We start from the raw sequence: 27,324 nt of genomic DNA, 5'->3' as shown, positions 1-27,324 counted from the left end.
TCAGATGCCTGGACCATTCTGGTGGTAGCCTACAGTACCACCCTGACCAGGTTGCTGAGTTTATTGTGGTGTGTTGCATGCTGCATAACCTAGCAATAAGGAGAGGACAACTAATGCCAGATGGGGCTGCAGGTCCACCTCCAGAAGGAGGGGAGACGGAAGATCTAGCCGGCGAGGAGCAAGAGGAGAAAGAGGCGGAAGAAGAGGCTGGTGAGGACCTAGGGGAGGGCAATCAGCCTGGTGATCTCGCCTTGCCCCACCGCAACCCCCCCCCACTGAAGACCAGTACCCAGTGGCAGTTACCCGGCTGCTATGCTGTTGCGTCAGCAGCTCATTTATGAACGCTTTTCATTACCTTTCATTTGGATAGTCACATTTACATTTACATTTACATTTACTGTTAAGCAAAACATAGAAACATAGAAACATAGAAACATAGAATATATGTGCAGGAGTTGGCCATTCGGCCCTTTGAGCCTGCACTACCATTCAATATGATCATGGCTGATCATGCAACTTCAGTACCCCATTCCTGCTTTCTCTCCATACCCCTTGATCCCTTTAGCCATAAGGTCCACATCTAACTCCCTTTTGAATATATCTAACAAACTGGACTCAACAACCTTCTGTGGTAGGTAATTCCACAGGTTCACAACTCTCCGAGTGAAGAAGTTTCTCCTCATCTCGGTCCTAGACAGTGACCCCTGGTTCTGAACTTCCCCAACATCGGGAACATTCTTCCTGCATCTAACCTGTCCAGTCCCATCAGAATTTATATGTTTCTATGAGATCCCCTCTCATTCATCTAAATTCGTGTGAATATAAGCCTAGTCGATCCAACCTTTCTTCATATATAAGTCCTGCCATCCTGGAAATCAGTCTGGTGAACCTTCGCTGCACTCCCTCAATAGCAAGAATGTCCTTCCTCAGATTATGAAACCAAAACTGTGCAGAATATTCAAGGTGTGGCCTCACCAAAGCCCTGTACAACTGCAGTAAGACCTCCCTGCTGCTATACTCAAATCCTCTCGCTATGAAGGCCAATATGCCACTTGCCTTCTTCACCACCTGCTGTACCTGTATGCCAACTTTCAATGACTGATGTGCCATGACACCCAGGTCTCGTTGCACCTCCCCTTTTCCTAATCTGGCACCATTCAGATAATATTCTGTCATCGTGTTTTTGCCCCCAAAGTGGATAACCTCTCATTTATCCACATTATACTGCATCAGCCATGTATTTGCCCATTCACTTAACCTGTCCAAGTCACCCTGCAGCCTCTTAGCGTCCTCCTCATAGCTCACACTGCCACCCAGTTGCATTTGCGTAGAGTTACGTTTCTGCCTTGCCTGCAGTAGCCTGGCATTTTCATCAAAGCTTAAGTTAATTAAACTTTTGTCACAATAATACAATGCTCAAGTAATGCAGAACAATTGTTAAAATGTTATGCTTAACTTAACTTTGAGAGAATGCAGAAGAATTGTTCAACTCAATAAAAATGTTAATTTTTACAGAACAAATTATTAAAAATATTTTATCATCAACACCCTCGCCCTTCCCCCCCCCCCCACCCCAAACAACAAAGAACGAACGAACTAAAAAAAAATTAACAATTATTATGAAAAAACAACCCCCCTCCCTACCTATGGCCACGTTTCCCTCCAGGTCCTTTCCCACCCTGTGTTTTAACACCACCCGCCCATTTTGGTCCCCGCAGACCGAGACGAAGCTGGCATGCAGCGGGCAACGACAAGACTTTCTGCCATGGGGATGGTGTGGGAATGGAAGACGAAGCATGACGATGTTCATCTTCCGAGTCAGGAGGAACTGTATCCTCCGTACTCACTTGAGTGCTTGGGGTTGCACTTGGACCCAACACGACACCTTGGGGTACGGCCAGCCAGCAATGCAGGCCGAAGGGCCTTGGTTGCGGCGGTCTGCTCTCTGATCCCCTCCAAGGTCTGTTGTGCTAACTCAGTTTGCATGACAGACCAGCTGGAGAAGTTCGTGGAGAACTGATGGAACCCCTGGATAAGCTTGCGACCTATCGCGACCGTCTCCCTGCACATGGAGATCAAGCACTCCGTCTGCCCTTCTGAGGTAGGCGATTGCTCGCCTCACTGACCTGACCTCCGTGGGGTCGGTGCATGCAACATGTCGCGCCTTGGTGTCACCAGCTGCACATGACTTGATCCCGGTGCCTCATCGCTCTCAATTAAGATGACTGCAGGTTCTTCCCACCCCACATCAACAGCCGCCTCGTGCAGGAGCTTCAGCTCTTCTTCATCCTCCTCCTGCTCCTTCTCCTCCTCTAGGCGAGGAAAGTGCTCAGGTTTCTCCAGCTCCAGCTCCTCTAGTTCCTCCTGCTCCACCGATTGAGAAGGTGAAGATGCTAGTGCCGACTGCACCTGTACCAGTGTATCAGGTTTACCTTAAAAACACATATGATGACATATTTACACAGCTTATTAGAACAAAACAGTGAACATTACCAAGAGATGTTACATGTCAATACTTTACATTACCCCAGAAAGCTGTAGCTGCTGCAATCCCTGCTTCTTATGCCCTGCTTCTTATGCATGCATGAAATGACATGACATCATTAGTACATCATAAGCACATTACAAGTATATTGCATTTTGCATTATAATTACAGGACATTAGATCATTTACATACTTAAGTTTTTAATACTGTTTTTAGTACAGTTCGACAAATTACAAATTACTCACGAGACGCATGGCTGGGTTCAGCCAGACCACGCGTGGTGGCCGAATGGTTATCACGGGCAACCAGTGCGATCGCACGCTCTTCGATTTTGGATAATGGCTGCAGCTGAACAATGTAGCCCCCCCGCCCCCCTCCGTCCGCCGTTGCTTGGCATGGTTGATAGATATCTTCTTCTGCAAATGAGAAAAGAGCATGGCCTGGCATTGCATAAGCTAATGGACTAGGTAGTACTTTGAGGTCACAAAAGTTTAAAATGTTTAAAATGTTACATGCTGCTTGTTCAGATCACTGTCCGGATTGTAACATGGTTTACATTACGCATTTAAGAATGACAAACTTAAATTCAATGCAGGAGATTCATTGTTATAATAAAAATTTGCATGCATGCATCAGTAAAATATTAAATATAAAATTTGAAATAGAAAATGCAACTTACTGTTAACATGGTTTCATTAATACAATAAAGAATGTCCAACTTGAATTAAATGCAAGACATTCATTGCTCTAATACAAATGCAAAAGTAAAACATTTCATATAAATTATAAAATATTAAGTGCAAATTACTGTTACCATGGTTTAACTAACACATTCAAGAATTAGGTTCAATGCAGGAGAGTCATTGTTCTAATAAAAATTTTCATGCATCAATAAAATATAAAATATAAAATGCAACTTACTCTTGCTGCAGCCACCAAGCTATTCCAGCGTTTTCTGGGCTGGTCAGCCCCCCTCGCCTCATGGGATGCAGTTGAAACCACGGCTGCAAACTCTGCCCAAATTTTTCGGTAGACATGGGGTGGCGGTTTCCCATGCACACCCCATGTCAAATTGACCCACCTGGCATGCACCTCATCGACCAGGGCCTTGTTTGCCTCATCACTAAAGGGTTTAGCCCTTTTCCTCTCGGATTCAGTCTCCGAAGTCATTTTCAGAATGGATATACTATTATATAATTATTTATATACAATTATTTCGATTTAAATTTGATTTTTCAATTGGAATCGCTGCAAATATATCAAGTCTAACCTTCCTGCTTCCTCCTCTATCAATCTCCTCTCTCTCTCTCTCTCTACCCCTCCCTGTATCTTCTGAGATGTGTGATGACCCTGACCTCCCAAAACGCGGTAAAACCAGTTGGCCGGAAAAAAAATCTCACACATGTGCAGAAGGCTTTTGACTTTCTCTTTCGGTGGGCGAATGCGACTTTGCCGAAAAATCAGATCGCCCATTCCACATCGCCGGCCTAAGGCTGAGTGGAAAATCGCAAATAAAAAAAATGGGCCACGTACCAGCGATCAGTAAGTCTGAGACGTCCTCCATCACTGGAACAAGGCCCATTTTTTGGGGCGATGGCCACCTAATGGAAAGTCTAGCCCTATGTTTCTATGTTTATTGATGGGCCCCTAAAAACAGCTGTTTCTATACGATACAATGAAACATTTTCATATGTATTATGTAAGCAAACCAGACTTTTAATGTATCCTTATGTAGTCTGTCAGCGACTGCTCCTGCTGTGCAGTGGTTATACAAAATTCATTTCAAGCTATTAAAATCATCTATTACTCCTTAATCTGAACAAGCATTCTTAGAATTTTAAAGAGTATGGAAAGTCTTACGTGAGGATGGTACTTTACCCCAGTGTGACACTTTGTTGCTTATATCAGCCTTACGTCTGACCTAACCGAATAGAACTCAATGCTGATTAGTACTGAGTTATAGGCCATTTTTGGCTGTGGACATAGAGCCGCTAAAATTGGATTGAGACTGTGCAAATTTATTTCTCTTTCACATCTTGTATTCTGATTATTTGTAAAAGGATATGAATAACTGCCTCACACATTTGATATTTGCTTAAAAATATTTGCATTAAAGAATTTATCTTTGCATATCGAATACATTTTCTTCTAACAATACAAAATGGTTCTTTCTTGAAATATTACCTCTTTCCTTGAACTCTTGACAGATCAGTTATGCATCATCGGCGGAAATACTCAGTGACAAAGCAAGATTTGCATCATTTTTACGGACTGTTCCAAGTGACATCCATCAAACCTCTGCCATGGCTAAACTTGTGAGGCACTTCAACTGGAACTGGGTTGGAGCCATTGCTACCGATGATGCGTATGGACGAAATGGAATAAGCAGTTTTATCTCATGTGCACAAAAGCTCAGTATATGTTTTGACTTTCGGGAACTGATCCCAGTTTCTGAAAATGAACAACAAAGTCAGAAAATCAATGCAATAGCTGAAAAAATTAAGAACTCAACTGCAGAAGTTATGATTGTATTTTTAAGAGCATCACTTGTCGTCAAACTGTTCACTGCACTGATTCAACAGAATGTAACTAAAACCTGGATTGCCAGTGATAGCTGGTCCAAATCTAGGCAGGTTGTCAAAATGAATCATGTTGAAAGAGCTGGAACTATTTTGGGCTTCACATTCAAAGGAGGAAACATTTCAAACTTTAAAGACTACTTTAAAAAGTCGGAGATGTATCCCAAAGCTGCTAACAAGCTTCTTCAAGCATACTTCAGCTATGCAAATAAAAATGATATAAATAAACCAGCTCAGAATGATAAAAACTCACAGCAAAACGAATCTCAGGCATATTACAAAATAACTGAAAATATTAGTGAATCTGCTAGCTATGCAATATACTTAGCCATCAATGCCATAGTTTATGCTCTTCAGAAGATGCTCAATTGTAGTCAAGAAAAGTGCAATCCAAATTTGAATTTCCCACCATGGCAGGTAAATAAATGTCAAGATTCTGTATTACCCAGGCATCTCCAGAACGTTGAAAGCATGCCCTCCTCCCTCATCCCCATGCCTTTATCTTCCCATGACTTGATTTCTCCAACCTTTTCATAACAGGCATTCCATCTCCACCCTTCACAAGCTTGATCTCATCCAGAACTTTGCAGCTTCTTTCCTATTCCAAACACAAAGTCTTGTGTGCACTGTCCTTATCTTCAAATTCCTCCATCACCTCACTCAATCCTACCTTTGTCAGCTTCTCCATCAGCAGGCTGGGGCCATTAGAGGGAGCAGCGTGCGGCGGCCCGGCCCAGAAATTGCCGCAGTCCCAGCCTGCAAGACCATCAGCAGGCTGGTGCCATTGCAGGAGGGCGACGGCTGCGAAGCCAGGTCACTGATTGCAATGTGGGCAGGCACAGCAGGAGGGGCGAAGGGGCAACAAGAGTTTGTAGATGGAGGTGACCGGGGCCCAGGAGAGGCGTGAGTTTGGGGCTCAGAGGACCCAGGGGCAGCATGGACCAGCCCACACTGCGATATGTGTGCATACTTGGTCCGTGCAGCAGAGTTGGTCTCCAGTCGTCTTGGTTAACCCTTGCCACTGAACCAAGAAGTGGCTCTGTCAAGCCCGTGTGGTGGCTGGTGTGCAACGGCCACCACACGTTAAAAAAATCCACGCACAGGCATTTTCCACCCTTCACGATGTAGTTCTGGATCTGGGACATTGAAACACCTGTGAAGTCATCCCTTTTTGGTGTGGAAGCAAGTCATCCTCGCTTCGAGGGACTGCCTATGATGATGATGATCTATGCTCCAAATATACACTCCAGTCTTCCGCCTCTGATCTACTCCACAAACTCTCTCCCTCAAATCCACCATTAGTGACAAAGTTATCAGCTACCTATCTCCTCGCCTTCAAAAGTATCCACAAAACGTACCACCATGGTGGTCATTTTAACTTTTATCACTGTGCGAAAAACAGGTGTTAGCAAACCAGCCATTCATTTTTGCACCCCCCCACCCCACAATTTTCTTCTCTATGTAAAGCAGGTTGCCGATTTGGTTTTTGCCAGGTGATAAAAGTTACAATTATCTCCTTTGACTGGCTTTTCTTCCCTAACCTCTTCTGCTTTCTTACTCAGTGTCTACTACCCTCCCTGTAAGCTTGGGATCAGATATCAGTTAGCAGTGTGAATACTAATCTCAGCATCCTGCAGGGGAAGAAGTGCTGACAACAGCCTTCTGCAGAAAAAACCTCATACTCCATAAAAATCTTAAATTCACTCACCTGTTTCACTAACCTTATAACTATCTCCTCACACTTGCAACAGGTGAACTACTTGGAGTGCTTCCTGGGAACCCCTGCTTTCCAAAGTGAGCTGAAATTTATACATGCACAGAAAGTTCTGATGAAGGGTCATTGACCTCAAATGTAACTCTGTTTCTCTCTCCACCGATGCTGCCTGACTTGCTGAGTATTCCCAACATTCTCTGTTTTTATTTAACACAGATGAACTTGTTCTTTAGAAATGCTGGCAGTCATAGTCCTCCTCCGAAGTTCCCTCTTTGGTACCTGAAATGATGAAACAAGAAAGTAAAAATGAAACAAAACCGAATAAAACTCTTAGCCGTTAATTATAATATCTAATCCTAACTTGCCACAGTCCCAACTCCCTCAGTCACAATGCCGTTTTTGTAAAGACTCTCACTCTGCCCAAGCCTTACTCCTGAAGTCTGTTATGATTGCAAAAATAAGGTATTTCTGTTTTGTGCATTCAACATATTGCTGTATAAACTTCCAATAACTGAAGAATATTTTACTTGCAGTTGTTCAATGAATTGAAGAAGATTAGCTTTAAGACAGAACATGGACAATTTCAATTTGACAGTTCAGGAGATTACACAAGTGGATATGACATAATCACCTGGAGAATGGTGAATGGTTCTATACAGTATGACACAGTTGGCAACTACGATGTGGAGAAGAAAATGATATATATGACGAAAACCGTAAAGGTGATCTATTTAAAACAATTCAAGAATTGGTGTTTGAGTTCTACTTTTTTCAGTACAGAAGTTTAAAAAAAATATCTAATATGAAACAATTCGGGTTAGAATTGGATTTCTTTATAGTATAAAGTTTTGTAATGGTCTTAAGCTTACTTTAGAAAAGTCACTGTTTCAGGTAATAGTTACGGATGCATGTTTAGATTCTGTTTTGGTTTACAAATATTTTGAACACTCCATTCCACAATATCCTGCATTTATCTTTCAGTGAGGGATCTTCGTCTTTCAATTCTTCAGACCCAATGGGACCAATAATACTGTGGCAGTTGCTTCAGGTGCCAGTATCTGTATTATTGGGCATAGAAGCCTGAGGCCTACGCTGCTCTCAATAAGCTTCATGCACCCAATTCAGGCAAGCAGAACCGAGTGTGCTACAAACTAGCACATTGACATATGGATCATCAATATCCCAGAAATTATTTCAACTCGGGGTCTTGGTATAATATAGCTAGAGCGCCTAAACAGCATTCTATTCACCAAGTGCCCATATCCAACAGAAACTGAAGGGAAAATGTGCCTAAAAAGTTCTAAGTTTTGTTTCAGGGTGCTCGTTAGTGTAGCGACACCTTTACTTAATGCCCCATGTTTGCCCATGCCTCAAATAATAAATTCTTCAATAGGACTTTGTGTTCTAGTGCATTTAAATCAAAGCATCACCATATAGGCAACCATCAACTATTGTATTGCTGCTGGAACCCACTTTTTAGCCCCAACCCCCTGTGCTGCTCTCAGCATGCCATGTACCACTAAATTATCTTAATGAGCTGACCTCGTATTATCGTGCAAGTTCAGCACACTTTCATGTTATTCTAGAACCTCATTTATGGACACATTTTCTCAATGTCTTTCACGTCCAAACAACATGCCTTAATGAAAACATCCAGCCCTTTCTCATCTATTGATAATCTTAGCTTCGCTACCTCCTCTGATCTCAAATTGAACTTTCACGTCTCCTTTACTGCTAAAGTTGGCTCCAAGAAGCTTAGTTTACTTTTTTTATGCGAAACATCTTTTCCTCTCAATAATTATTTGAGTATCAGTTCCAATAACACTGCACCAATACCTGGAGAGGTTCTTCTAGCAACTTTACTTACATTCGTGCATAGAGTATAAGAAAAAGCTTTACATCATTTTCTCATCTCTAACCTGTAACTTCTCTCTTTCATTGCAATCTTTGGGCTCAATTTTGTCCAAAGCCATTTTTTGGCGTATTGCCAGAGTTATGCCGGTTTTTCTCAGCCAGAACTACTCCAAAACTAAATGTGCCAAGTTTCCCTGCTCTATTTTTCAAAATTGCCGCTACACAGCCTGTCCTGTAGCCTCGGGGGGTGGAAGCAGCTGTCAGCGCCGGAAAAACGATGCCGCCCCTTCTGCGCATGCGAGGAAAAAAAAGGCGTTTTTGACGTGATTCCTATGGGTGCGCATGCGCAGTACAACTCCCAGTCTGCAATCAGCCATTTTTAAAGAGCCAGTTTTGTGTGTGAGAACTTTAATTATCATTGGAAAAATCGGAGCTGCAATACAACATGCAACGCGGCGTGAGGACCAAGAATTTCTTACAGGATAATGTAGAGGCACTAGTTACTGTGATTGAGGGCAGATGACAGGAGCTGGACACCAGCAGAGGTCACATAAAAGTTCCACCCAAAGAAATGAAGAAACGCTGGAACCAACGCCCTCCTGTGCCGTCGTGCTCTGGGTTCAGGTACTTACATGGCTTCCTTGTCCTTGTCCTCCTCCTCCTCCTCGTCATCTGCATCTTCTTCATCATTATCATCAACCACTCTCACCTCAGGTGGGTCTTCTACTACCTGATGGCTATGTTATGCAGCATGCAGCACACAACAGTGAACTGACTGACAATCTCACGGGAGTATAGCAAGTAGCCCCCGGAATGGTCCAGGCATCGGAAATGCTGTTTCAAGATGCCAATGGTCCTCTCTATTAGGCTGCGACATGTGTTCCCGGTCAGCTTCCGTCCAGGTTATGCATAAGGGCGTCATGAGCCAGGTGGCGAGGCCATACCCTTAATCTCCCCGTAGCCAGCTCTGCCCTCCTGGCTGCTGCTCAAACATGGCAGATATAACGCTCTTGCATAGGATGAATGCATCATGGGTGCTCCCAAGGTATCTTACATCAACTGACATGATGCGATGCATTTCGTCACACACAAGTTGCACATTAATGGACTGGAAGCCTTTTCTGTTCCTGTACATCTTGGAATCCTCCAAAGGTGCTCGCAAGGCGATGTGGGTAAAATCAATGCAGCCCTGTACCTTGGGGAAGCCTGCCATCCTGGAGAAGCCCACAGCCCTGTCAAGCATTGCCTGGGCAGTCATGGGGAACTTGCTGAAATCATTCCTCCGGGCATACAGTGCAGCAATCGCCTGCCGAATGCAGACATGTGTTGCATGTTGAGAAATGGCACACATTCCCAGTTGTAGCTTGGAATGATCCAGATGCATAGAATGAAAATGCAGCCGTAACCTTCACTTCAACTGACAAAACAGTCCTCCTGACACTTCTAGGTTGCAGGTCTGCTTTTACCAATTCACAGATCTCAGTTACAACTTATTTGCGGAAATGCAGCCTTCTGACACAGTCTGCATCACTCAGGTGCAGGTACGAACACCTGTCTCGATATACCTGGCGTGGGTACGGCCTCCTGCCCAGTACCCTATGGGCTCTGAGGTTCCTCATGTGATGACGTCGAATCAATTGTCTCCTCTGCAGCACCATCTTGCAAAAAGCTTGCACAAGGTATGGCATTGTCAGTATTGCCCCCATGCTTAAATGTTACCTTTGTAAGAAGCTCAAAACGGCAGGCAGGCAGGATAAGGTTCTTTGTTCTCTCTCCCCACAGGGTTGCATGGACTACACCCAGGTCTGAGCAGGCGCAGTGATTGGGAAACCCCCCCACCCCAACCCCCCCAACGCCCCGGGCTACATTTGATGCGTATTGCTGTGTTGTGATGCATTCGGATCACCTTCCAATGCGTGCTGCTTTTTCTTAACTCAGCAGAAGATTTTTCGGGAGTGGTCACATACGGCGCCCTAGGAGACATTTTTGGGGGAAAACTTCCATAATTGACAAAAACTGGAGCAGAGATCATGTTATGCCCCCTATGACGCGGAAAAAAACTAACCTAAAAAAAATCGGAACTAACTGAGTTATGCTGGCGCACATTCCTTGAGGAAACTAATTTTTTAACTTGCGCCAAAAAACGGCGCAAATCACTGGGGAAAATTGAGCCCATAATCACTATTACTATGCCCATTCCTTCTTTGAACTTGTATTTGTATCTGTATTTGAAGCTTAGAAGATATTATATCCTACAAGAAATTAGGGATGCGTGCAATAAAGGTACAGCAGTTATCATGGGCGACTTTAATCTCATATAGATTGGGCTAACCGAACTGGTAGCAGTATGGTGGAGGAGGATATCCTGGAGTGTGTTAGGGATGGTTTTCTAGACCAATATGTCGAGGAACCAACTAGAGGGCTGGCCATCCTAGACTGGGTGATGTGTAACCAGAAAGGACTAATTAGCAATCTTGTTGTGCGAGGCCCCTTGGGGAAGAGTGACCATAATATGGTAGAATTCTTTATTAAGATGGAGAGTGACATAGTTAATTCAGAGACTATGGTCCTGAACTTAAATAAAGGAAACTTCGATGGTATGAGATGTGAATTGGCTAGAATAGACTGGCAAATAATACTTAAAGGGTTGACGGTGGATAGGCAATGGCAAACATTTAAAGAGCACATGGATGAACTTCAATAATTGTACATCCCTGTCTGGAGTAAAAATAAAACGGGGAAGGTGGCTCAACCGTGGCTAACAAGGGAAATTAGGGATAGTGTTAAATCCAAGGAAGAGGCATATAAATTGGCCAGAAAAAGCAGCAAACCTGAGGACTGGGAGAAATTTAGAATTCAGCAGAAGAGGACAAAGGGTTTAATTAGGAGGAGGAAAATAGAGTATGAGAGTATGCTTGCTGGGAACATAAAAACTGACTGCAAAAGCTTCTATTGATATGTGAAGAGAAAATGATTAGTGAAGACAAATGTAGGTCCCTTGCAGTCAGAATCAGGTGAATTTATAATGGGGAACAAAGAAACGGCAGACCAATTGAACAAATACTTTGGTTCTGTCTTCACGAAGGAAGACACAAATAAGCTTCCGGAAATACTAGGGGACCGAGGGTCTGGCAAAAAGGAGGAACTGAAGGAAATCCTTATTAGGCGGGAAATTGTGTTAGGGAAATTGATGGGATTGAAGGCCAATAAATCCCCAGGGCCTGATAATCTGCATCCCAGAGTACTTAAGGAAGTGCGTCTCGAAATAGTGGATGCATTGCTGATCATTTTCCAACAACCTATCGACTCTGGATCGGTTCCTATGGACTGGAGGGTAGCTAATGTAACACTATTTTTTTAAAAAGGAGGGAGAGAGAAAACAGGGAATTATACACTGGTTAGCCTGACATCAGTAGTGGGGAAAATGTTGGAATCAATTATTAAAGATGAAATAGCAGCGCATTTGGAAAGCAGTGGCAGGATCGGTCCAAGTCAGCATGGATTTATGAAAGGGAAATCATACTTGACAAATCTTCTGGAATTTTTTGAGGATGTAATTAGTAGAGTGGACAAGGGAGAACCAGTGGATGTGGTGTATTTGGACTTTCAAAAGGCTTTTGACAAGGTCCCACACAAGAGATTGGTGTGCAAAATCAAAGCACATGGTATTGGGAGTAATGTATTGACGTGGTTAGAGAACTGGTTGGCAGACAGGAAGCAGAGAGTCGGGATAAACGGGTCCTTTTCAGAATGGCAGGCAGTGACTAGTAGGGTGCCGCAGGGCTCAGTGCTGGGACCCCAGCTATTTACAATTTCCATCAATGATTTAGATGAAGGAATTGAGAGTAATAGCTCCGAGTTTGCAGATGACACTAAGCTGGGTGGCGTTGTGAGCTGTGAGGAGGATGCTAAGAGGCTGCAGGGTGACTTGGACAGGTTAGGTGAGTGGGCAAATGCATGGCAGATGCAGTATAATATGGAAAAATGTGAGGTTATCCACTTTGGGGACAAAAACATGAAGGCAGAATATTATCTGAATGGTGGCAGATTAGGAAAAGGGGAGGTGCAATGAGAGCTGGGTGTCATGGTACATCAGTCATTAAAGGTTGGCATGCAGGTGCAGCAGGCGGTGAAGAAGGCAAATGGCATGTTGACCTTCATAGCTAGGGGATTTGAGTATAAGAGCAGGGAGGTCTTGCTGCAGCTGTACAGGGCCTTGGTGAGGCCTCACCTGAAATATTGTGTTCAGTTTTGGTCTCCTAATCTGAGGAAGGACGATCTTGCTATTGAGGGAGTGCAGTGAAGGTTCACCAGACTGATTCCCGGAATGGCTGGGAATCTGACATATGAGGAGAGACTGGATCCACTGGAGTTTAGAAGGATGAGAAGGGATCTCTTGAAACATATAAAATTTTGACGGGACTGGACAAGTCAGATGCAGGAAGACTGTTTCCGATGTTGGGGAAGTCCAGAACCAGGGGTCACAGTCTAAGGATAAGGGGTAAGCCATTTAGGACTGAGATGAGGAGAACTTCTTCACTCAGAGAGTTGTTAACCTGTGGCATTCTCTACCACAGAGAGTTGTTGATGCCAGTTCGTTAGATATATTTAAGAGGGTTGGATATGGCTTAAGGGATCAAGGGGTATGGAGAGAAAGCAGGAAAGGGGTACTGAAGTGCACGATCAGCCATGATCTTATTGAATGGTGGTGCAGGTTCGAAGGGCCGAACGGCCTACTGCACCTATTTTTTCTATGTTTCTATGTTTGTACATGCTCATTCTCGTTCCCACTGAATTGATTTCAACTCATCTCATCATCTACCACTGTAACTCATTCTTTCCTAAGAGTTCAAAACTCTAGAACTACTTACCATTCTCATTGTTCCCTTCCTCCTATAATCTACCAGCTTTTAAAACTCAACCTTTCCCACATTACAACAGTGACTACATTTCAGAAGTACGTCATTGGTTGTAAAGTGCTTTGAGGCATCCGGTGGTCGTAAAAGGCGCTTTATAAATGCAAGTCTTTCTTTCTTTCTTTGTATTGCATAATCACGAATTCTTCATTTATCGCATCTTCTTTCTTATTCTTTTCAAATTTGGTGGTATTCTGAACTATGGGCCTTAGCACTTTATTTATATTTCTCAAGAATAAAACAAAATCTCTGCTGGATCACCATGAATCAGGTGTGAACTGCTAGTTAGCATTTTCTGAAATTTATTTTACATGTGTTGAAGTATTTTATAAAATGGGCAAAAAGTTATAAACACATATCAGCATGTACTGGTGTTGCTATGGGCACCAGTCACAGATCATGCCCAGTCACCTACAATCAACCATAATATTGGGGATCGATGATGGAACATGAAAACTGACAATTTGGAAATAAAACTTCTGTAAATGTTACATACTTGGGGATACCATGCAACCTCAAATTTCAAATTGTCAAACATAGCAAAATCAAAGAAGGAAACAGAAATGAAACAAGAAAAGAATAACTTTAAAAATCCAAGTGCAGGGGTAGAATGGTGTTGCAATAAATTGAATAGGCTGCCAATCATCATTAACAAAGCTTTATTACCCCATGCAATTAAACACATTAACTATCTACATAATCTGAATCATATACCTGGTATAGTCTAACATATTAAGTGATATGTACCCTCTAATAAATTATATAATACAAATCTGCCAGTTAAGCCTAAACCCTGCAAGTAGTCCGAGTGAAGGAATATGCTACAAGTTGTTGTACACAGCTTTCCTGCTGTTTTGAAAGATACACATTCCCTTTCTCCCTCTGCGAGTCCCAACAGTTGGTACTTCAGCCTAGTTCTTCATCAGGATTGGCTGGTGCCTTTACCATATTTGTTGCTTAAGCCTTTAGAACTTCTCTCCAGCCAATTTTAGTTCTGATTGCTGGAGTTCCTCAGGAGGAGAGAAAAAAATAAAAAGACAGGATTGTTGCTTACGGTCTTCTCCATATTTTCTGTTATTCCATCTCAACAATGTACTTTAATGCTGATTTCCTGCAGCAATTATGTTAATATATACATTCCCAATACAATATTTTCAAAGATAGAAATTTGACCAGGTTGTCCTGAATTGTTGGACATATCTTGCTCTGGAATGGCCAGCACTGTAAACCTGGTTGAGCTTGCTTCACATAGACACTTAATGACCTTTCATTCTATTTGCCAGCATGTGATTTAATTCCTGGTACCACAATTGAAACTAAGGTTTTCCTATCTACTGTACCATCAGATCTCCCCGCTCCCCAACTCCTCTCCCATTACCATTTTGTTTTGCAATACTTTTGCTAGTGTTACATTTAGGGGTGGAAATTCGGTTCGTTGCCACCTATACCTGTGCCCCAGAGGGGTGATAATGGTGGCGGAAACCAGCTACCAGCACCCCGCCAAGACATTCAGTGCCGGTTTTGCGGGGCGCGGATCAGTACTGCCCGGGAGAGGCGAGCCGGTGTGCAACGCCCCTGGTTGCGACACCATATCAAAATTTGTTTCCTGGAGGACCCGTAGTGCCTCGTAGTGTGCCCTAGTGGGACCGCCTGAGAAATCGGGCAGTCCAAGCTGTACCGGCGACAGTGAGGGAAGGAATGCCTACCCGAGGTATGTGTGATTGTTTTTTTTTTTATTTTTGCAATTTATGTTTATGTGGCCCCAGTAAGTTATTGGGAATGTTTTTGGTGTTTTTTTTGACGATATGTTTTTCCATGGAAGCCTCTCTTTGATCATTCTGAGACTGGCTCTTTAGCTTGGGATTTTCAGTAGTTTAGCCGGCCTAGCGCCCTATAAGAGGTGTGGACCTCTCTTAGCGCTCCGCTCCACACTCAGGGCCCAACTAGTGAATTTTGCGGCTGCAGACGCGAACTATTTCCTGGCGCAAAATTTACCGTCCCACCGCCATTATCGCCTCAAAATGGGTGGTACTGAATTTCCTCCCCCAATGTCTTTGTTCTCCTGGGCTAGTCATAGTGGTGACTTGAGCTCAAGAGAAGCACTGTTAACAAAATCTTCAGTTACTCATGTATTTTCATGTTGTGTTTCTCACAGGTTATATTGTCTAATTGCTCACGAACCTGTAGACCTGGAGAAAGGAAGAGTACATCATCTAAAAATGATTGTTGTTATAGTTGTAGTCTCTGCACAGCAGGAAGTTACTCTGAAAAAACTGGTAGGTATCAAGAGTGAGATGGTAGGGAGAAAATTGAGCACAATTAGTTCCAGATACAAAGATATGTACAAACTATGGACTGAATACCTGATTGGACTTCCAGTTTGTAAAGTTACTTATATTTTTTAGTGCCTAGTGCCAATTACAGTGCTGTACTCTAATCAAAGTCTCCAAATAGTTATGAACCATAAGAGCAAAAAGTTTGATTGTAATCTGAACTCCGATGGTAGATTTCAGTCGTAAAATCATTACTCATGTCTGTCACTTTTATCGTATTTGTACTTGCAGATCTCACTTGGCCAGTAAGCCAAAGGTTATGCTGTTTCAAGGGGGAATATTAGGCTGTGGAAGTGGAATTGGGGTGGACGCTCCACTAAAAGGATATGGAAAGAAGTTTGTAAGAGACCTCTAAAATATAGCAAATTCATATTTTTTTAATTGGTTATGGAAAGAATAGGCTGGGGCTTGCAATCAGTAAGTCCTAGCATGGTCTGTGATCATCATCATAGGCAGTCCCTCGAACGAGGATGACTTGCTTCCACATTCGAAGGGACAAGTTCACAGATGTTTCAATGAAGGACTCGATGTTCCAGTCCTGAACTCCAGGGGTGGAAGATGCCTGTGCGTGGGTTTTTTTGACGTGTGATGTCCATTGCACATCAGCCACCACATGCGTTTGACAGAGCTAGGCCTTTATCCAGTGGCAAGGGTTAACCAGATGACTGGAGACCTGCTCTGCTGCATGGACCTAGTGCGCACACATATCACAGTGTGGGCTGGCCTGAGCTGCCCCTGGGCCCTCGGCCCTTCTGTGCCCCGTACCCTCATTTACCGCACCTCCGCCACGATCTCTCGTCGCTCCTCTGACACAAACATTCGCCGCACCTCCGCCATGATCTCTCACCACACCTCCGCCATGATCTCTTACCGCTCCTCCGCCACGATCTCTCGCCGCTCCTCCGCCACAAAACATTGGCCGCACCTCCGCCACGATCTCTCACTGCAGCTCCGCACCAAACATTCATCGCACCTCCGCCACAATCACTCGCCGAATCTCAGCCACGATCTCTCACCGCTCCTCCGGCCTGATCATTTTGGGCAGTAAACAGGTGGTGGCGGCCTTTGATCAATTTCTAGCCTCATGTTGTTTATCAGTGGCAATATTCATGTCAGTGTAAGGGGAAAATGGGAAGGCTTCTCCTCCCATGAACGGGCCCCCTGATATAGAGGGTCGACGCTCGCCCCAACCCGCGTAACAGCCCCCGGAGTTAGCAGACAGAGACGAATGGCAAGGTATAACGATCTTTTATTACGAACGTCCGGGAACACCTCTTATCACAGCCGCCTGTGAGTGGAGATGCTCTCCGAACAGCACAATCATACAACTTTTATACATTTCAAAAACCTCTCCGTTCCCTGGTAAGACCTCCCTAGATCTCTAATTGGACTACCTTATCAGTGCTACTTCTCTAATTGGACTACCTTATTAGTGCTACTTTGGATTGACAGGCCAAGACCCTCGTGACCATCTTAGGCCATGACTAGAATGACTTCATTAGGTCAGAATTTATTGATTCTCCTTGGTGCCCGTGAGTCTGCCTCGAGCCTCTTCGCAAGGTCTTATCAATGTCTGTTTAGGTTCTCACATCGTATCCTGGGACCTCCTGAGACCTTTCCCGCAGAGTTATATAAGGTAAGTTCTTCCTGTAGGACTGCTTAAATTTTCATCCCTTATGGCCTTAATCATAGTGCGTGCCCTGACGTATCGTTTGACCTGTTTAATTTGTGCACATGTTAATCCCATCATGACCAGGCCCTGTATTACTACAAGTACATGTGATATTATTCTTATCCATGGGTGAATTTGAATATCAAGTCCAATGTCCCCAGCTTTGAGTACCAGAGCTGATCAACCAGCATCGCGTTAGTGTCTCTCTGCAGGTTATCTACTTCTTCCATCAGCTGGATATACTGTCGTCTTTGATTCTGGATACCTTGCACCAAACGTAATTGTTCCTCATTTAATTCCGGTGCCTTGCGATTCCCATACCGCCTCCTTGTACCCCTCTCGGAGGGTATCCGTGACCGTTCCGTGGATGATTTATGTTGTCTTGGGATGTATGTGGTATCCATTTATGTCTATTTTTCCCATGGGCCTGAACCAGAAGTTAGGGTTGGTGATGACACAGGGGGTGACTCCTCCCCTGGTCTTAATCGTCGGGTTGGCTGCTCCTGTGCTCACGCACCAAATCTCCATTCCCTTGTGCAGCAGCAATTGTTTCGGAATCGTGTTCGAGAGGAGTGATACTCAGCATGCATCCGTTTGTTTGGTGGAATCTGCAATCATCATTCGTCAATCGTGGTGTACCTCGACATAAAACCACTTGGTTAATTTTATAGCAGTCGGTTATGTCAATCCCTTTGGTACTATTGTTAATTTTAATCACCCGTCTGGCAGGCTGATGGTAACGCAAGCGAGTTTGGTTTCTTACTTCACTGATATTATCGATCTGATATAAGGGGTCTCTCTTTGTTACATCATACTGTGGTATGGACAACACAAATCCGATCAGATTCACCCGCCCAGTAATACATCTGAAATTTGGCACCCATGCGTGACTATTCCTTCATACCTCGCATGTGTTATTCATTTTTTTATCTAGAGTCCAATTGTTAAGTATGCTGTTTGGGATCCAATCTGGTATGTCCCCATTCTGGAGTTGCTCCAAGTTATGTTGTACTTCACTTAATCCAGGCCCCATACCCGGAGCAAACTATCTCAGCTTGTAATCGTTTACTTATGTCGTTCCCCATTGCGTGGATCAAATTTATTGTCTTGGCAAGCTTCTGCAATGTATGGGCCACCTGTAACAGTTCCCCTTCCGCGCCATCTCCCAACCGCACTTGTAGGGCTTGGTTATCCATGTCCCTCCCCAGTAAACCCCTCAAGATTTACGTTAAGTTGTTAACCCGGTCGTATTGCATACAGGTCTGTGGAATTCATCGTCGTAACCCCTGCTGCATAACCTGTGCCTCGTGTTTCCAGTATTCCCCTTTTTGTTCAACCTTGCCCTGTTCCCTTTCTGACATTAAATCTCAGGGTAGTGGATTCTGGGCCTTCGAGGATCCGTTGTGTCAGGTTCTGGTAGTTTCATTCCCACAGAAGCCAGGAAGAATGATATCCATTAGATTTAGGTTAAGTAGTCGCTGATGCACCCCAAATTATATCCTTTCTTTAGATTCTTTTATTACTAGCCCCCCTTTGGCTCCAGTCTTTATGGACGGGCTTATGGGGGGACTTGCGTAGTTGTGCTGGGAAGAGTTGTTGTCCCCAGGGTGGTTGTCAGGGTTGTCAGGGCATGTTTGGTGTCCCAGCTGGACCTTTATTTTCCAGAGACCTCCCTTGGTCATCATTTTATCCCATTGGCCAGTTTTCCTAAACATCCTGGGGTCCCACTCCCTTTTTGCTCCGTTCTGTTCCCACCCTTCTGTTTCTTGCGGTGGATTTGGCTGCTTGTTTTGTAGCTTCGCCCGCCCAGGCATGAGCTTCTAGAACTGAAATTCCATCCAGTTGGATTTCTGCGCCCTTCCCCTTTTGGTCCTATGAACTTGCTCCTGTCCTCGGAATCTACTGGCGCCCATGGCATCAACAGCCTGCTACATTACAACCTTACTTAATACACTATACATAGCCATGTGTTAAAATAAGTTCTGTCCTTGCTCCAGTCCTTTGCTGCTGGGATGCATATTTCGGCAGTTAAATTAAACAAAGCTAGTTCATGTAGTTGTGTCTTTCCTGCGTGTGCTATATCTCTCGTAGTCTGTCAGTATTATCCAGTGCTTGCGTGGGCCTTAAGGTTCCCAGTATCCTGAGTCTCCAGAGTCGAAGTAGCCACTGCGGTCCCATCTCAGTGAGTGTTTTATCTGCAAATTTTAAAGAGATAGCCTGGTCGTCACCAGGTGTTAGGTTCTGGTCTACTCATCTTTTATCCATGCATGTCGAGGTCACTCTGTGAAATCGGAGGTAAGGGTTAGGTTGGGTTTGTAGACTACACTTACCCACCGTGGGGTACATTGGCTCTATTGCCATAGGCGATGGTGCTATGGCTGCGCACTGCACTATCCGTCTGGTCCCATTTAAAAAAAAATCTCTTCCAGCTTATTTATCTTAGCCTTTAGCTCTTGAATTTGTTTTGTTTGAGTATCTTTCTTTTATTTGTATCAGGCGAGTATTATTACATAGGTGAGTTCTGTTTTTATTTTTATTCTGACTATCCAACCATTTCCTCTATCTGTCAGGTGAGTCTTTTTTATTCTATTAAGAAATCCAAATTAATAATGTCCAGTATAAAACAGCTGTCAATGGAAAGGGTTAACTCCTTTACAGGTTTGTAAGAAGGCCTGATGTCATTACGTGACTTCGCATAATCATCCGAAAACATTTTTTTTAAAGTCTTTGTGCCTTCAAAACTTGCTTCGAAATTAGGAATCCGTTAAAACAACAGAAATCATTAGTAAAGCCGTCATAATAAAAGTCTTCTCATCAGGAAAGACGGCATTTTAGATTAAACTCCAATTTTTTCTTAACTTCTAATTCAAGTACTTGCCAAAGATTTTTTTTAATTGATTTAAAATGAGACCACACATTTTTAATAGCTATTTTGTTTACTGAAATCCAATTTTCACACACGCTGTATACATTCCAACATTTCGTTTTATTTTACGGTTCCGTTCACTGGGCAAATCTTGTGTTTTATTTCTCTCTCAGCACAAAATCTAAACTTCCGTGCCAGTTCCATTTTCTATAAGAATTTTAAAATTTAGTAAGATTCTCTAATTCCCAGTTTTTTCTTTCTGTGCTGAGTTCGCATAGCTTAGATCTTTTCTCCTTGTTATTTTCAAAACCCTCCTGCTTGTTTAGACTGTTCGGGACTTTTCTTGATAAACAACGTCCATTTTGGAATTCTTTCAAACTGCAGTGAAACTTTCTCGTAACTTAAAATCATTATCAATGGAGAGTGTCTTTTACTTCTTTAAATTCTTTTTTTTCAATTAAACCAATATCTTTTACACAGCCGATATCAACTAGTATTTAGTAAGTTATATCTTTTTCCATCGCAAACACCCTTTTTTTGTCAGCACCTATTTAGTACGTTACGTCTTTTTTTTTCCCAGATCTCCTTTCTTCAAATTAGGTTTTGTATTTTACACAGAAGGCTCGTGTCTCTGTAAATTTGTTAATTTAAAATCATCAGACAATCGAAGACACTTTTTCTTTCAAATCGTTCAATTTATTTTCTTTCAAAGTTGCGTCTTTATCTTTTTTCTTTTCTCCATAACTAGAACGGAGTCTAGCACATAGGCTTTGAGGGCTGCTTTTCGTTATCTCAAATTCCAGTTTCAAGATCGTTACAATGTATTTTTTCTAAACTGCTAAAGCTTGCCGTTTTAACATTTTTTCAAAGTCCCTTTTACACCTTCACAGATAGCTCACCACTCACCCAGGAGTTTAACCTGATCCCTGAAGGTATTTCTAGATTGTTTCCAAACCTTTTAGTTTTATTTCATCCTTTTTTCTTTAAGAGATCAGATTTAATTTAATAATTTTTCTTTTAGTTTGAATCCATCTCAGTATTTTGCTGTGACTTCTCTTAATATCTCCGAGTCCCACTTCAAATTTTGTAATGCCAATCTTTATTTAAAACTCTTTTTACTGAGCTAGAAGCTTTCGCGTCAAGATTTTACAAAAAGGAAAATGGGAGCGTACTTCCCCAGCCCGCAGCCTCGAGAGACCCTCACAGGCCTTTTTTAAAAGGCATTCTTTATCTCATTCCTAGACTAAATTTATATCTTTCAACCGAATGTAATCAATGATTGCGTGTTTCCTTTCGACAAGTAAGTGAGCGTGTCAAATAAATTCTTTTTTTTAACCACCGGGACCATGTATTTTTTTATCTTTTGCTCAACAAACCTATCCTTTGTGCATTTCCTAGCTCCGTAACTTATCATCCGAATAAATCCAGATCTGCATTTCTAACTTAAAATGTCCTAAAACTTCCCACATACAGGACAACACTACAAAGGGTTAAAAAAAACTTTCACTCTGTTTGGAAAAGTGGGTGGAGTTGCACTATTTTTCCAAACAGGCTTTCAGAAACATGAAAAATTCATTCCGCAGTCAAAAAATCACACAAGGACTCTCACTCAATGACAGACATTCACAAAAGTCTCTCTTCAATCAACAAAGCTTATTAATTGTTTGCCCGGCTCTATTTTTGGATCCATATGTCACTTAAGATAGTCACTATCAGCTTTTTTATGGCATTACGTAGTTACGCAAGTTACAATTAATGATTGGTTATATTCGCCTTTTTAATAGCCGTGTTACCCATCTTCTTCAGGGCTATCTTGGGCACTCCCTTTAATTCGTGTTAGGTATGCAGGACGTTATTTATATCCATATGTCTTCCCTTGGCGCCATACACTCATACTGCCACGCTTTGGGTCACTATATCCCGTCACTGCAGAGACGTTGTCTCCATGTCCTCAATATCTATATATCTTCCCTTGCTGCCGTACACTCGTACTGCCACGCTTTGGTGCTACTTTGGATTGACAGGCCAAGACCCTCGTGACCATCTTAGGCCGTGACTAGGTCAGAATTTGTTGATTCTCCTTGGTGCCCGTGAGTCTGCCTCGAGCCTCATCGCAAGGTCTTATCAATGTCTGTTTAGGTTCTCACATCGTATCTTGTCGGAATATTATTGAATTGATAACTCCTGGAGCCTTGGTACGAGGCCGAAGAGAGGCCTTTTACCTTCTTATGGGTTGGTGCAGGAACCAGCACTTTAACCCTTGTCCCGCTGGTACCCCTAATGCCAAATTTATCTTACATCAGCAATTGTGAACAGCCTTTTTGCTGTCATTGATAAAACAAATTCAGAGAGTTATAGACACAGAAGCCTGCTGAGAGCTGTAGTCTGCCACCTTGTTGAGCCTTTCCGTCTACAGTGAAAGGTTTGCAAAGCCTCAAAAATGCAAATAAGGTACAGAGAATCCTGTTGCATAGATAATTTGAGCATTTTCTTAAAAATTTTTTTTTTTTGAATGGATTCATCATGTTACAAACTTATTTCCAGTACTATGTATCTCACCTTACTGACAGCTTAAGAGGGTGGTTGAAAGGATTTTCAAAAAATTTTTGAAATGATTCAGTGTTAACATTTCAGGTCGATGACCTTTCTTCAACATTTTCTGTTTTAATTTCAGATTGCCAGTGTCCACAGTATTTTTCTTTTGAAATTATTTGATTGGTTCCCCTTCTTTATAATATTGGTAGCGTTTGATGACTGCTCTTAGTTGGATTGCTTGTTTTTATATATACTTTGAGGTTTGTAATCAGCTTTTCATTGCTTGATCATTTATGCCTTTCATATGTTTAGAAAAATTTTACAAATTGTTGCTCCCTGCGCAAAAGCCTCACCTGCCAGGTGTGCATTTCAGGAATTTTCGCGCTTCCCCAAATTCCAAAGATGCATTTCCAGTGGATGATGCTTCACACTGGTAGAACAAACTCATAAAATTACCCCCATAATATCAAATGATTTAGTTTCAGAATTTCACTGCACCTCTTTCATGCTATTCCACAACATTCTTTCCTCTGCAGATTCCAATGACTGTATGCAGTGCTCAGAAAACCAATGGTCTGAGAAAGGAAGTTCAACATGCCAGAATAGAACTATAGAGTTTCTTCAATGGAGAGATGCTGTTTCTGTTGTGATCGTCACACTTGCCACCTTAGGAGTACTTATAATATGTATAATAGTCATATTGTTCACAAAACATCTGAGTACACCAGCTGTGAAAGCTGCTGGAGGTTGGATGTGTTACATAATGCTGTTCTCACTGTTACTCGGTTTTGTCAGTGTTGTGTTGTTTATTGGAGAACCGTCTGATTGCATTTGTAAAATCCGACAACCACTTTTTGGTATAAGCTTTACACTTTGTGTTTCTTGTATTTTGGTGAAATCTTTTCGGATCATCCTGGCTTTTAGTTTTAATCCGATTATACATAAAAAGTTGAAGTTAGTCTATAAACCAGTACCCATTATAATTGTTATCACAGGAATTCAAGTGATCATTTGTTCAACGTGGTTATCTTTGAATACTCCAAAGCCTGTGAAAAGTAGAAACATCCCCCAAATCATTTTGCTGTTATGTGATGAAGGTTCGCATGTAGCATTCAGTGTAATGTTAGGATACATTGCTTTACTTGCATGTGTCTGCTTCGTTCTTGCTTTTAAAGGAAGGAAGGCTCCAGAAATGTATAACGAGGCAAAATTTATCACATTTAGTATGCTCATTTATTTAATTGTGTGGATTTCTTTTGTTGTTGTATATATTAACACAAAAGCTAGCAGCAAATATGCCTCAGCAATTGAATCAATTGCAATTTTAGCATCAATCTATAGCATTTTATGCTGCAATTGCTTTCCAACCTGCTATATAGTTTGGTTCAAGAAAGAAACTAATGTTGAATCAAATTACTTGACACGTATAAGAGAGCATTTCAAACAGAAAGGACAGTTTGTATGTCCAATTGCAAATAGAAAAAAAAACTCTGAGATTTCTCTTGAAGAACAGCCTTCCTCCTTGGTACAAGTGTCAGCAGATTCTGAATTTGAATGTCAAGTTAATCAGAAATGTAATCATACAAGCCAGATCAAGAATGACCAGAATCAAATACTTGAATCAAACTGCCTGAGAAAAAGACATAAAAGCTGGTAAATGCATCTTGCTATAGAGTGAAATACAGAGAAAAGGTAGTTTATTCTTTATTTTAACTACTTTGATAGTAACATTTATGTTGCAATAAGTTCGGACAATATAAAAAACAGATATTTGAAATTATGCTTTGCAATACAGGTTGAATCTCCCTTATCCAGAACTCCCTTATCCAGAACTCCCTCATCCAGAACCATTCCTGGCCACCGGGTGGCACATGCGCAGAATTCCGACATGAACAAATTGAAGTCCTTCCTCGCTGCCGACTCCCACAATCGTTGGCCTGACCTCGCTATCCACCACCCACCCCCATGATCTCTCTGCCGCACTCCCAGCTCCAAGCCAGCCAGCCCCGATATCCCCTTGCTCAGTATCTGTACCATCCAATTTAACGTGACCCCCCCCCCCCCCATCCGGAAAAATCCCTTATCCAGAACAGGCCAAGTCCCGAGATTTCCGGATAAGGGAGGTTCAACCAGTACTGGCAATTAAATACATAATATGTTTGTATGAAATGTATTTGTCTGTTATTTTAAAGGCAGCATTAATTGGGCTAAAATAAATCAGTTAGCATCACTTAAGTTAGAATTCAAAAGAATTCCCCATAAACACATTAACTATTTGTACACTAATATTGCACAGTATAATTTTAAGACCCGGACTTTCCAAAGGGATTAAGTCTGTTCAGATACACTAGCCCTAATTTGAACTTGGGGCGTGAGTGCGGCGGCGGGAATCACTACTTGGCCAGGTGGTGGGAGCAGGTTTTTCCACGGCTAAATGCCGTTACCGGAGACCCGAGAGAATGGTCCCCGGCATTAAGGTAAATAGTTAGCTGCAGGAGTGGCCCAGAGGGGATTGGGGATGCGGGAGTAGAAGAGAAGCTTGGGGCAGAGAAAGCCCTCATCATTCTCGTGGGGCCAGGAGAAGCATTCATGAAAACAATAAAAAGATTATAACTATGGAGCTGGATTTTGGGTTCTGGTCCTTTCGGGGTGGTAATGGCAGCAGGGCGGTAATGTTTGCGTCCTCAGCCACAAACGTCATCTGGGCTCTGAGTGTGAAGCAGAGCGCTAAGGGAGGACACCTCTTATAGGACGCTAGGCCGGCTGAGCAAGCGAAAATCCCGAGCTAAAGAGCCAGCCTTGGAGCGCCTGAAGAAGACTTGCTTGAAGAAAAAAAAAATCGGCACAAAATACAAAAAAACTTTCCCAATATCTTGACCACCCCACATTAGGATAAATCGCAACAATAAAAATAAACAAAACAATCACATTTACCTAATTCATTACTTACTTCACTCACCTCCGCCGGAACAGCTCTGACTGTCTGGTTTTCCAGGCAGTCCCACTAGGGTGTGCTATGGGGCGCTCCAGGCGCAGCGTCAATTCAAAATCGAAGCGCAGTCGAAATCGGTGGTGTTCCACTCCAGCTTGATGCTCCCGAGCAGTGCTGCTCAGCGCCCCCACAAAACTGGCAACTAATTTCCCGGCAACCTGGCTGCCTGCTCAGAAACCATTCCCGCCGCCGTTGCCGCCTATCCGGGGTGCTAACATGGGCAGCAGAAGACAGAAAATCCAGCCCATAATGTTACAGAAAACTATAAAAAGATGGTACTGTCCTGGCCCTCTTCTGCCCATGCTACTGCTTGCCACTAAGCTTCTCTGGTAGGTTCGGCACAGTCTGCAACTTGCGTGACCCAGGGTTAACATTGTGTCAGGGTCCGAACTCATCATAGGACTCTTTGGGGGGGATTAAAATTAGGGCTGATAATTTTGCAGCAAATGACTATGTGCATGAATTGAATAACTTAATTAAATAAAACAGCTGCTTGAAGATTACAGCTATGGGATGTATTTACCTCTGTAAGATAAAGGAGCTTAACTCACTCATCCATCTTTTATTCAAAAGATAAACCCAGTAACTACAGGCCAGTCAGTTAAACATCGGTAGTGGGGAAACTTTTAGAAACAATAATCAGGGATAAAATTAACAGTCACTTGGACAAGTGTGGATTAATTAAGGAAAGCCAGCATGGATTTGTGAAAGACAAATCGTGTTTAATCAACTTGATCAAGTTTTTTGATGAGGTAACAGAGAGGGTTGATGAGGGTAATGTGGTTGACATGGTATTCATGGATTTCCAAAAGGTGTTCGACAAAGTGCCACATAATAGGCTTGCCAACAAAGTTGAAGGCCATGGAATAAAAGGGTTAGTGGCTGCATAGATACAAAATTGACTAAGTGACAGGAAACAGAGAGTTGTGGCGAATGGTTATTTTTAGGACTGGAGGACGGTACACAGTGGTGTTCCCCAGGCGTCGGTACGAGGATCACGGTTTTGCTTGATATATATTAAGGGCTTGGATGTGGGTGTAAAAGGCACAATTTCAAAATTTGCAGATTACACAAAAGTTGGAAGTATAGTGAACAGTGAGGAGGATAGTGATAGACTTCAAGAGGACATGGGCAGGCTGGTGGAATGGGCGGACACGTGGCAGATGAATTTTAACACAAAAAAGTGGTAGAAAGAGTGAGGAGAGGAAATATAAACTTGAGGGCACAATCCTAAAGGGGGTGCATGAACAGAAAGACCGAGGGGTATATGTACACAAATCAGTGAAGGTGGCAAGACAGGTTGGGAAAGCAGTTAAAAAAGCTTCTGGGATCCTGGGCTTCATGGATAGAGGTATCGAGCACAAAAGTGTGGAAATT

The 27,324-nt window shown here is 42.7% G+C and overlaps 1 protein-coding gene across 1 annotated transcript in view; it reads left to right on the top strand.

Moving 5' to 3' along the window:
• Nucleotides 1–24,612, top strand: part of LOC139266629 (G-protein coupled receptor family C group 6 member A-like) — a 55,315-nt gene extending 30,703 nt beyond the window's left edge. Inside the window, exons 3-5 of the mRNA XM_070884219.1 lie at nucleotides 4,694–5,269; nucleotides 15,705–15,825; nucleotides 23,492–24,612. Coding sequence (XP_070740320.1) covers nucleotides 4,694–5,269; nucleotides 15,705–15,825; nucleotides 23,492–24,612 — 1,818 coding nt within the window. The remainder of the gene's footprint in view (nucleotides 1–4,693; nucleotides 5,270–15,704; nucleotides 15,826–23,491) is intronic.
• Nucleotides 24,613–27,324: the final 2,712 nt, after the last annotated feature.

Source organism: Pristiophorus japonicus, chromosome 7 (genome assembly GCF_044704955.1).
Source record: "Pristiophorus japonicus isolate sPriJap1 chromosome 7, sPriJap1.hap1, whole genome shotgun sequence".
NCBI classification, from domain to species: Eukaryota; Metazoa; Chordata; class Chondrichthyes; family Pristiophoridae; genus Pristiophorus; species Pristiophorus japonicus.
Note: the sequence above shows the minus strand (reverse complement) of the source record. Positions and strands in the feature narration are given on the sequence as shown.